The sequence below is a fragment of the Pogoniulus pusillus genome, chromosome 23, assembly GCF_015220805.1.
Source record: "Pogoniulus pusillus isolate bPogPus1 chromosome 23, bPogPus1.pri, whole genome shotgun sequence".
Classification (NCBI taxonomy): domain Eukaryota; kingdom Metazoa; phylum Chordata; class Aves; order Piciformes; family Lybiidae; genus Pogoniulus; species Pogoniulus pusillus.
The window spans coordinates 18,407,970-18,420,367 of record NC_087286.1 but is presented as its reverse complement, the minus strand read 5'-3'; the positions used below and the strand labels follow the sequence as shown (position 1 = coordinate 18,420,367).

The following is a 12,398-nucleotide window of genomic DNA, read 5'->3' as shown; positions in this document are numbered from 1 at the left end:
TGGAAGGAGGCTCCACCAGAGCCATCACTTGCTGGAGATCTGTTAAATGAGGCTGTGGCTTTTACTACTGACTGATGTGTGTCAAGAAGCAGCAAAGCAGCGACGCTGTGTGTTAATCATCGGTCGTGACTGAAGAGCTTGCTTCCTTCTGCTGACTCCTACGCTCCTTTGTGCAGGCAGAAGGAAGGTGGAGCAGACCTGTGACTGCTTTCTGCACCTTGGTAGAACAGGGCAGGAAGAAGTAGGCTACCACAAATGGGTTGGGTAGAAGTGTTTTCCACGGGACACTCGTCCCTTTGGATCAGCCCCTTGACATGCACACCTCTCTTACACTTGTCACCCTAGACTGTTCATAGCCAGTGACTGTACAAACTTGTGGCTTAGGGTGGTGCAGATGGCAAAGAGGTAGAAAGCCAGAAGAAAAGACAACCTGGGATGAAGCAGAGAGGCTTCTTGGTTTCTTTTGATCCTTGAGAGGATTGCTACTAAGCATTGTTGGAAGTTGGTTTCAACCTTGAGCTTTCCGAAAGCTGGAATAGCCTCTGTGCACTTTATGGTTGTTCTGGAAGTAGAAGAATGGATGAAATGGGAAAAGTAGGTCAGTGGATGCTGTTTGGTTTAGACCAGCATTACCCAGGTTGTAAAATATGTGTAATTCCAAATGGTGGGGATTCTTGCTTCATCTATCTCTGCACCTGGCAGCTGGTGAAAGCAAGAATGTACAGTTAGGCTGGTACCTGTCTGCATTTGAGTCACTTTCTTTTCTGTCAGAAACCTGTTTCCATCCACCCTTCCCTCTCTATCTTAATGTGATGCATTCCGAGATTTTAGATGGCTAACAATTACTTCTAATGGTGGAAATTTGAAAAGCCCTTCTCAGAGACCAGAACTGCTGGGCTGAAGCCAGTGCAGACAGGCCCTGAGTATGGGAGGTCTCCACGACTGCTTTCACAGAATCATACAAGACTTCCAAGGTCATCCAGTCCAACCTATCACCCAGCCCTATCCAGTCAACTAGACCATGGCACGAAGAGCCCCAGCCAGGCTTTGTTTGAACACCTCCAGGGATGGCAAATGCACCACCTCCCTGGGCAGCCCATTCCAATGCCAATCACTCTCTCTGCCAACAACTTCCTCCTAACATCCAGCAACTTGAGACTGTGTCCCCTTGTTCTGTTGCTGGTTGCCTGGGAGATGAGACTGACCCTCACCTGGCTACAGCCTCCCTTCAGGTAGTTGTGGACAGCAATGAGATCACCCCTGAGCCGCCTCTTGTTCTCCAGGCTGCACACCCCCAGCTTCCTCAACCTCTCCTCATAGGGATGAGGGGAGACTTTGTGATGCTTGGCAGCCCACCGGGACACCAGGTCACTGCAGATTAATCAAACAGCAATGGGACTGCTGCTTGCTAATTCAGATTTTGTTCTGTCATGACTTTGGGGCTGGGATATAACCCAGGCAGCTAAACCTGCTTTCAGTTAGTGCTGGTTGAAGTAATGGAGCAAAATAAGCACCGAAGGGTTCAATCTTTAGCCAGCTGTTTTTATTTTCACTAGGAGATGCTTCACTTGTTTGGGTCAGGTTTCTGGCTGTTATCACCCAGCAATAGCATCACTGAAGCTAGCAGACTGGCAAAGTTTGACCCATCCTTTCTTCTTCAGTGGGGGTAGGAAAGGATATGGTTGAGAGTGAAATGATTTATCACAGCAGGCTCAGAACAGAAAAGACCTGGCAGTTTTCTCTTGAGAGATACGCAGTGTTCGAGCCTTATCTCCTGCTCTGGCCAATCTGTTTCAGTGTGTGTCAGTGATAACACTTGAAAGATTTCCACTTTTCACCCTTATCTTTCCAGAGGCTGGTAGGAGACTGTGATGTCAAATGCCTAAATATCTTCATACCACATTTTTTTGTTTGTTTTAACATTTAAACAGTTTCGTTTCTAAGACAATGAAAAAATTCTGTGGCCAAGTCATAATTTACATTGTCTTATACAGCATTTTCAAGGAAGAGTTGCTAGAACTGCTTTCAAAATCTCAAATGCTTGAAGAAAGTAGAGTGTTGCAAAAAAAATCCCACCCCAACAACAACAAAGTATTATGATATAAAGTAACAGACTCAAATGCAATCATGCCTGGATGTGCCTAATAGAAATACTGACGCTGTTTTGGGAATGAAAAATGAGAAAGTGATGAAGCTAATAACCTGTTAGGGTTTAATGGTCCTTTCCCAAATATCTGTGTTAATGTTTCATAGTTATTGCATGAATTAACTGATCAGCTGATATGATGCTGTTTTTCCCTCCAGTAAAGGGAAGAATCCTTTGAATAACACCCCTCAGATGACTGATTCTCAAGAGTCAGCATGTCTTTTCTGTCTCCACTGGCCTCTGTGGGAAAGCAAGGGGATGCTTGAGCCTTTCTGAGATGTCTGCCTTACAGCAGTAAACTAAAAGCCAAGGGATCCTATTGTTGATGATGCACAGGTGACCGAAGGGCTGACAATTAAGTTCTTAGTTAGGAGATGTTCATGCAGTGTCCCTTAGGACTGGGTTGTAGCTCAGGAGGGTGACACTGTGTGAGGAAACCAGTGTCATCTGCAGTTCTGCAAAGCACTGCCAGTTCTTCTCTCCCTTAAACAATGAAACTGGTTTCCACTCTAAGTTAGTGCAAGCTAATCACTCATGGCAGAATTTCTAAATAAATATCCTGCTGCTTGACTCAGATGATTGCAAAAGATGAAGTCATGCTGTTGATACAGCGTAGGAGCTAGAATGATATCCTAGGAACAGTTCCCCTTTGTTACAAGGGAGTGTGTTTCCTCTAGTGCACAAGCCTTTGAGATAAAGTCTCAAGTGATTTTAGCCCAAAGACAATGTTGTGCTTCCACCCAAGTCTTAAATTTCAGCTGAAGAACTGCACTTCTGCTGTCGGCATAACCTTAATTGGCCCTGGGAGGAGCTCTGATTAGGAGCAAACCACTCACAGCAAGGCTTGGTACTGCTCTGACCTCTCACCACTTCCTTTTCCCATGTTAATTTTGCTATTGGTGCTAAATTGATGGAGAACCAGGCGTGATGGCAGCATAGTTTTGTCAGGGTTATCTCTGCCCGCTTGCAGAAAGAAAGAGGACAAAAAAGAGATTTCCAAACAGGCAGAGCTGCTCCCTTTCTGAGCTGTTCCTCCACCTCCCAGCTGGTTTGCAGGGGCTCCTCTGCTCCATGTTGGCCCCCTTCACTGAACTATGCTGATTCCCAGCGGCAGAGCACTGCTGAACTAAGAGATCTCTCAGAGCATCACAGAGTGATTACTTGGGGGAAGTGTTTGGTAGCTTTGAGTGTAAGCTTTGCAAGTGCACTCGGGTAGATGTGGTGCTCGTTCTGCAGAGTCCACTGTGCAAGTCTGTTAGTGAGTTGCATTTTAGAATCATAGAATAGATCACTGCCTAGCCTGGATTTGTGCTTGAGATTGCCCCGGCCCAGATGCAGGACCCTGCACTTGGTCTTGCTGAACCTCATGAGGTTGGCTTGTGCCCACCTCTCCAGCCTGTCCAGGTCCCTCTGGCTGGCATCCCTTCCCTCCAGCCTGTCTGCTGCACCACACGGCTTGGTGTGGTCAGCAAACTTGCTGAGGCTGCACTCAGTGCCACTGTCCACGTTGAATTTTACTGCAGATGTGGAGGAAAAGGCCAAGAACTGTTTTTCATGCACTTTTTTTTTGGAGGTGGGGAGGGGATGTGTGTAGGAAACCATTGGGATGATGATCACATGCCTGAAAGCCTGTGCCTACTGAACCTGTAAGAAATAATTGTTGCTTGAACTTAATGCTTCCATGCACCATTGGAGCTGCAGTAGAGTATAACCTATGGTGCATAGTTAAGCATGAACAGGCTGATGACCTGCATATAAAATGCCTATTGGTAAACACTGAGCACCTTCTTATTTACTCAGGATTCTTGGCATTCCCTAGTTTTAAAATGGAAATGCAAATACCCTGGTGACTGACTACTGTGAGCAGGAAATGCCAGTACTTAAATGGCTCCTGCTGTGTAAGTCTTATTTATTGCTTCCGTGTTGAGAAATTACTCTGGTTTTGCATGTGCTCTAATTTTGAAGCTTTTCCTGAATGGCTTTGAAGTCTATTGAAAGTTCTCCAGAGCTTTTCAAACTTCAAAGATTGACAGTGTTTTCTTTCTGTCCTATGTAAGGGATATGCAGTGGAGCTGGGGGTGTAGTGGATATGATCACTTAAAAAAAGTATTAGAAAGCCAGATCTTTTCTTTGAGATTCCTTAAACCATTCAGAGAATGTGTGCTTTTGCTAGAGAGAAAAGTCCATGAATGCTGTGAACAGTGTTTTAAAAGCCATGTTTCCTCAGGACACAAAGAAGGCAGCAAGAGGAGGAAGCAGAAGCAGAGAGAGGAACAGAAGAAGAAGAAGTCAACCAAAGGGAGTTACTAAAATGGACTTCTCTGCTGTGCCAATACCTTTATATATAATGACAACTTAATGGTACATTTGAGCACACCTCTTTTGTGTATATTTTTTGACTGTTCACACTGCTAGCAAGGAAGTGACTCCTGTTTAAAACTGTACTAAAAATTGCACTATGTTACCCCGGTTTAGTTTCACGGAGTGGCTTTCTTGCCAGTCGGCTTAGGGAGTTCAAACAAGGCTGATCTCGGTTAGGAGTTTGTTGTGTTTGAAGATTGGAAAGCAGAATTTCTTACCTCTTCCTTCCCTGGGACTAAAATGATTCTAGTCTAGTGTCTGTTTGTTTGTTTTGTAGGATATAAAGGGTTGTGCAAATGCCTGCTTTGTTGGGCTCCCCTGGCATCAACAATCAGGGCTGTTGAAAGAAGAGTCCTATTCACTCATGTCATTGGGAACGGGCTTGAGCCATGAGCTCTTGTAGGGTAATTTATGCAAGCTTAATAAGTGACTTTTATGGCTGTTGTTCTTCCCCAAGCTGGGCAGCAAAGGTTTGTCCCTGCTATTAAAATGTTCCTTCATTTTAAATTGTATCATGAAGTTATGTCCTCTGATTTTAAGAACCTTAGTGTAATGACAGTCTCCTGTAAGCACTCCTACTGATTTCCTTAAGCATAGTGGATTCCCAATGAATCACGTAGTGAAATCATTCCTTATTTTCAGAACCTGCAGACAAATGATCTAAGTGCTACTTTAAAACTGGTCTTTGTTTCTGCTGAGTAAGTTCTAGATAAGAAACATTTTTTTTCAGCATCCATAGAAGATTTTATCAAACTGTTTCTGCAAAGAACTTAGACCTTTACCTACGACAGCATTTTGCATTGGTTTCATTGCAGGAGTAATGTTTTTTAGCTTGAAAAAACGTCTTCAATTTAAAAGGAATATCTAATTTCTGGCAAGATGACTTCCTTGCTTCCCATACTTGTCTCATGTGCATGACACATTGCTTCTCTTAACCTTTTAGTTTCTACAGAGCCCTTCCGTTGCCTTAAGCATTTACCTGCATGCTTCTTGTCAGTATGTTGCCTCCCCTATTTAACCTCCAGGTAGGAGTTAGCAGCTTATGTGTTTGTTATGGTTCTTTTGTCTTCCCCATGTCAATGTGCTGTTGATGTAACAAACTTAAACCTGGCAATATTGAAAGTTCACAGTTCCAGAGAGTCTCACTCACCCTGACATTTAAAAGATGTAGGAATGCACATAATGGTGTAAAGAAGGAGCTAACCAGAAAAAAAAATCAAGTCTGCATTCTAGTATGAGCTGATGTAACAAATTCTGGTGTCTCTGGTATCTGAATGGTTTAGCTTCAAGTGCTTACCTTGCCCCATGTAACCCTATGCAAACATATAGCCATACATGAGCTCTGTTAGGGTACTTGAATTGTGGTTAATCTGAAAAAAGACTGAGTAGCAGTTTTCTGTCACTGAAGTACCACCTTTTGTTTTGTGCAGTGTTACTAATATCTGAAAATAAAGAAAATTCTCCTTTACACTTTGTCCTCTTGCACTGTACTGCAGACTGCAGCCGGGATCAATTGTTCCTCTTTACGTTCAGTTAAAGGTGAGGCTGAGCGCAAGGGAAAGAGTCCTTGTTCACAAGCACACCAAGTTATTCCTCCTGCTAAATCCACGAGCAAGTCAATGCAGTCCCTGTGTCAAATGGCTGATAATGGAAAACAAGAGTTCTTCTTGGCTGCAGACTTCACTGTAAGGAGCATATGCCTCAAAGAGCTTGCACGGTTGCTGTGCAAGGAACGTTCTTCCTGGTTTTGAATTGCATCCCAGTTAGGACTCTGGGAGAAGTCTCTCCCGGTACATCTGTCAGTTTTAAGCTATTAGTTGGGGAAATTATACATGCTTTCAAAAAGGAGAAGTGATAACAGTGTAGGGTTGGTCTGCCCAAGACTGTCCCTCCACTGTGAGCAGCTTCACGTCATAGGAGTGGCTCTGGATTGGCAACATGTCTCGGAGAGTTACAGCAGACAGATGTGGTAAGTAAGTGTCTTCTTCATGCTGTTAGGCTTGAACGAGGAGGACAGAGCATTAATTAGGAGAAAAGAAGGTAGGCTCTAAATTACCTGGGAAGCTTTTCTCACCAGGGGTATCCTTACCCTATGAAAAGGTGCTGGTGTGCTTGCAGCTGGGCTCCTATCCCCTGTGCCTGCTGTAGGGAGACACTCCTGGGAAACAAGAGTGCCCAGATGAGGGACCCATGGGTATAGTCTTTCCTATAATTACCTAGAATCTGCCCAAGCTTGCCCAGAACTGTGAGCCCATGGTCATTATGCCTAATTCCTTCCTTCTCAGCCTGATTATTTTGGGGTTTTAACTGAAGGGTAAGTGCTTGACTGAGCAGGGCTGTCAGCCTGGGTGTAGCACTGTGTGTGTGTGTGGTGATGCTGCTTGCAGGACAGCCTGCATGTGGTGCCACGTCTGCCACGTATGTATGAGCATGCACCTATCTGAGGTCTCTTTGTATCCCAGTCTATCCATCTGCCTGATGGGGAAGGCTGCATGATGATAGGGTTGCTTGCTGTATGTGTTGGGGCAGGAAAAATGTAGGTGGGTGTGAGACACCGCAGCTGATAACAGATGATGCTGGCCTAAGTGGCTGTGAATAGATCTATTGTGAAAGTTGGAGAAAGATTCCTGACCATCCTACACCATTTCTGTGGAAGAACTGAGGACAAAAACAGAACCAGTTTAAATCCAGACCTGACACGATGTAGAATATGTGCTGCAAGATGATTTTTTTTCACAGAGCAGACTCCTGGGCTCAGAGACCCAAAATGCTTCCAATCCCCTTGGAATCCCATGAGAAGAGTAAATTATTAGGGTAGAGAACACACAGAGTTAAGTAACAGTGTGATTAAAATGATACACTGAACATTTTATCTTAAGGGAACACAATAACAAACAAAATACCCACAGACAAAGGTTCCTGCTCGACACCTGGAAGCTGCCACTATGAAAATGGTTTAAATTCAGTGTTCTTTTCACACCTTTTGGAGATGTGCAGTCTGCTCTTTGAGCTAAGGTTTGTTGAGACTCATCTTCAATTAATGATCTCAGCGTCTGCAAGTGTCAAAGTCAGAACAATGTTTTCTAGCTTCAAGTTTTTGCTCAATCTCTGCTCCATGCTGATGGGCAGCAGCCTGCAGACCTGTAAATCCTGCCTCTAAGGTAACACAGAGCTCTCTTTTCCTGTCAGCTAGGCTGCCTTTGCAGAGACTCACTGTTACCCCCAATTTCAGAACATCTTATGAGCCTTTGCATCCATTTCTTGAAGCAAGACAGTGAAAAGATGCTTCTTTTGAGGAGAGGAGAGTCAGATACCCAGAGAATGTGCAGTGTTCCTTAGGGGAGCAGTCAAGTGCTCGCTCCCCCAAGCACATCTGAAGCAAGTGACTCATACCTACTTCAGGAATGCTCCCCGATGTGTGCCACCAAACTGGTGCCTATCAAGTGGTGGGATTAGCATGTGGCCCTGTTGGCTGTTGTTTTATTCTGTCTATGCAGAATTGTGTTTATTCTCATGTGTTTTGCCCCTTTGCTTCATGTGCCCGTTGCACAGGACTCTTTATTCCTGGGATGTTCAGGTTAGCCCTTCCTGCACTTCAAATCTCAGTTATCTTTCTTCATCTGCAGTCCTGCTCCTTTAAGTCCACACTTAGCTCACATTATGCACAGTATGCAAATACACCTCTTAAATGTACTAGGGTAAAACATGAAGTGTGTGGACGTTGAAGTCTTTGGAAGGTCTAATATGTTACGCTGAGCAGTGCTGGTTGTGTGTTGCTACGTGAGATCCAGAGGTAAGTTGTAGGTCCTTTAACGGACTGCATGCACAGAGCTGAGGAAGGGAAGGGGCTCTAAGGAGACATTAGGGAGCTCTAAGCAAATGCTTCCCACGGCACCTGGAAGGAGCACTCACCAGAGGTGCAGCAGATGCAAGCTGCAACCTGCCATACTGGCAGTGTTGTGACAACATGGGCTTTACAGCTTTGGGATTGAAGGCAAGGAGGTAACTGGCACCAGAGCCTTCCCCGGGCTGTGAGTCACACTTTATAGCCATAAAAATGGTTTGTCAGCTCCCTGGCCCACTGTCCTGTCTTTGACAGTGACTAATGGTGGATGCCTAGGGGAGAGCACATGAGCAGGCTAAGCAGGTAATTATACCTCATCAAAATGTTTTCTCAGCTGTGGCACTCTGGGTCTGAGGCTCCTGGATCTAGAAATGGTCTTTCTGCTCCAAAGTTTTTCCATTGACTTGTGCAATTGCCTCTTAACATAGAACACTGCTCAGTGTCCAGTGTCCTATGGGATTCTCCATCTGACTCTGTTGGGTAAAGAGGTAACTACTGTGTTAGAAACCTCTCTCCTGTAGCTTCATTTGATTTCCTCCCCTCTTCCAACCTGACACAGGAAGAGGTACTGAACACCACATCCTCATCCACCTTTTCCAAGCTGCCCATGATTTGACATATTTTGCTTATGCCAGACCTTGGATAAGTCTTTTATGGCTCAAGAGGTCTAGCATACTGAACCCTCCCTCACAGAAAGGTTGTCTCCTACCTTTGGTCACACTCTGAGTTAGGAAAGCTTCTTGCACAGCAGCTGCCACTCAGCTCCAGAGGCTGTGGTGTCTGCCTGGACAAACATGGGTAGTATTTGAGCAACTTGCTCATACCCCGTTATCAGCCTGGCAAAGAGAAAAAGGCCCTGCAAAGCCTGAGATCAGGAAGAGCAGAACAATGCTTGAGACTGGCCTTTGATGCCCTCAGTCTCACCAGGCTCTGGAATGAGAATGCAGTGATGGTATCTCCAGAGCATGGTCCCACACACCTTCACCCTCCTCCCTATCCCCTCAGCTGAAGCAGTGTCATGGGGCATTCCTTGATGGCTCATGGGCCACGCACCTCCTGACTCAGGCACAGCTCCTCTTCCTCGGGCTGTGAGTGCTAACTGTCTGTAACTCCATGTGGCTGGTAGCACCCTGAGCTGCGGAGGGAGTGCTGTAGCGTAAGAGCTGCCTGGAGATGCTGCTGCCGCTTTACCTGCTCCCACAGAAAGCCAGCACGGGCTGCGAGATCCCTGCCACCCAAGGAGACAGCTCTATTAACCTTGGGAAGAGACCGTGCTCCTGGCGTGACACATCCCTGCAGGCAGGGTGACTTCATGTGCCCCGGATTTCTGCAGCAGCAGCTTTTCCACTGCCGCCCTCTCGGCCCATGTGCAGATGTTATCTCCCAGCTGGAGCAAGCTGGGCTGTGACTTTATTCCCCTCGGCATCTTTTGTGTGGGGACACTGATGGAACTTGGTAAAGTTTGGGGAGTTTGTTAGGAGGATTCTATGAAACATCAGTGATGGTAGGGAGGATCCAGAGAGGTGGGAGAGTGCAGAACTTCAAACGCTGATTCTTAAAGAGCAAAGTTAAAGCTGGTATATTCCTCTGACTCCCCAAAAAGCTGTGTCAGGATCTGTCCAAGCTCTGCAGTTCTCCTTCAGATCTGTGCAGACACAAGCTCGAGTGATAACCTCTGCTCGCTGTGCCTCTCCCTCCAGCAGAGAGCTCTGCTGAGGCTTGCAGGATGGGGTTTTCTCAGTGCACCTGAGCTCGTGGTTGCTTCTCTCTCAGCAGGCTTTGGGCTTGGTGGTGATGGTTTTTTAATCAACTAAATTGCTTCCCTTGGAACCACAGATTTTTTTTTTTTAATCATGAATACTTAGGAAAATGTTATTCAGCTCCTGTGTAAAACAAGTCCCAGGGTTGCATTAGGAGACGGGATGTGATAGAACATGATGCTAATGAGTCACTTTGTATCATGTTTTATTGTGTTGTGTCAGCTGAGAAAGCTAGAGAGCTATAGGTGTTTCTACCAGCCCAATTATGAAACATCTGCAGGTTCATGCAGAGATTACAAAGTTTTTCCTAGGCCAGTTAGCAGATAAGTTTAGGTCTGTGGCTTAGCAGTGTTTTGTTTAAGTTGCTAACAATGGACTGCCTCAGAATCTCCTTTCCACCCAGAACAGTAATCAGTTTCTTGTTAGCAAGGCTTTACCTCCAGCTTGTGAGATTGCCTTTGTTTTAGGGCTATGTTCTGCTTGAATTGGCTGGAAGAGGATGATGCTGCTGCTGCTATTGCCATTGATGCTGTAGAAGTGAGAATATGAAGGCATGATTTGGGCAAGTCAAGCAGTTAGAGACTGACCTTGTCCATCTCAATTTAATCCAGAGAGTGAGAGAGTCCAAAGCTGCACTAGCAAACAGCTACCCAGCCAGGTGGCCTGTAAGTATCTGGTGTATATGATCTGCTATGGGGATGGTGGATAAACTTTTGGGTTTTTTTAAGTTTAAGCAAATCCTGAGCATAAGGATTTATGTGTTCAGCTGTTCTTGTTGTGGTATTTGAAGTATGAGGGACTTAAAGGAGCAGGACTGCAGATGAAGAAAGATAACTGAGATTTGAAATGCAGGAAGGGCTAACCTGAACATCCCAGGAATAAAGAGTCCTGTGAAACTGGCACATGAAGCAAAGGGGCAAAACACATGAGAATAAACACAATTCTGCATAGACAGAATAAAACAACAGCCAACAGGGCCACATGCTAATCCCACCACTTGATAGGCACCAGTTTGGTGGCACACATCAGGGAGCATTCCTGAAGTAGGTATGAGTCACTTGCTTCAGATGTGCTTGGGGAAGCGAGCACTTGACTGCTCCCCTAAGGAACACTGCACATTCTCTGGGTATCTGACTCTCCTCTCCTCAAAAGAAGCATCTTTTCACTGTCTTGTTTCAAGAAATGGATGCAAAGGCTCATAAGATGTTCTGAAATTGGGGGTAACAGTGAGTCTCTGCAAAGGCAGCCTAGCTGACAGGAAAAGAGAGCTCTGTGTTACCTTAGAGGCAGGATTTACAGGTCTGCAGGCTGCTGCCCACCAGCATGGAGCAGAGATTGAGCAAAAACTTGAAGCTAGAAAACATTGTTCTGACTTTGACACTGTATTTTCTAGCCCCTCAGATGTGAGGTAGGTTTGGGGCAGTCTCTCCTCTGCCGCAGCTCTGTGGCTTCTCCTGACTGCAGCTCTTTGGCAGTCCATGTCCCTTGAACCAAATGTTTCTCTGCAGCAGATAAAGTCAATTCAGTGAAACACTTTGGGGTTTTGTTGAGTCAATCAATAGAGGCCAGGGTAGGACCTTTCCCTTAATTTTTATACGAGGGTTTCAACTCCTCTAAGTGTTGAGCTTGCACCATTAACCCCCTGCAGCCCTGGTCTGAGGAGGAGGTTTCCTAACAAGGTTGTAAATGCTTCAGAGGAGGCATCTGGGGAGGGAAGGTGAATAATGGAAACGTTAACAGACCTTTCATTACACACCCAATACATCATTACTTAATTTCTTTGCTTTTGTCTCCTGGTTTTACAGTTTGTTTTCCCCCTGATCAATAGCATTCATCCTACTCAGTGAACAGGCTTGATACTGTTTTTATGGTGTGAAAATTACTGTTGCTTTGACTGGCTCCTATTACCAGGTGACACTGCTTGGCAGAAAACAATTAATCTTCCTATTATTTGGAAAATAAATGTGATTTATGGGAGCAGCAATCGATAGTGGTCTGCATCCTGCTGTCAGAGTGCTTGCTGTCTTGAAATAAGGCTTTTACCTTCGGAGTGTGGAGGCTGCTTGCCTAGTGCTGCAGAGCCATTTATAATATCTAGCTTCTAATCTCACTTTTTATTAAGTTGGTGTTTTTTTTTTTTACAGATGATGATAAAGAAAACATCTGTTGCCTGTTTGGTTTTTTTTTGTGAGGGCTTGATGGCTATGTGGAAAGCAGTTGTGTAGGTGTGAAGTTAAGCAGGCTAGCAGGGAAGGAGGTGTTGTGGATGATGGAGAGAGGAAGAGGA

General features: G+C 45.2%; 1 protein-coding gene across 1 annotated transcript in view; it reads left to right on the top strand.

The window, feature by feature from the left end:
* The window catches only part of DNAJB6 (DnaJ heat shock protein family (Hsp40) member B6), a 59,294-nt gene extending 53,319 nt beyond the window's left edge, over nucleotides 1–5,975 (top strand). The window contains exon 10 of the mRNA XM_064162809.1: nucleotides 4,374–5,975. Within this exon, the coding sequence (XP_064018879.1) occupies nucleotides 4,374–4,456 (83 nt within the window). The 3' untranslated portion in view covers nucleotides 4,457–5,975. The remainder of the gene's footprint in view (nucleotides 1–4,373) is intronic.
* The last annotated feature ends 6,423 nt before the right edge of the window (nucleotides 5,976–12,398 follow it).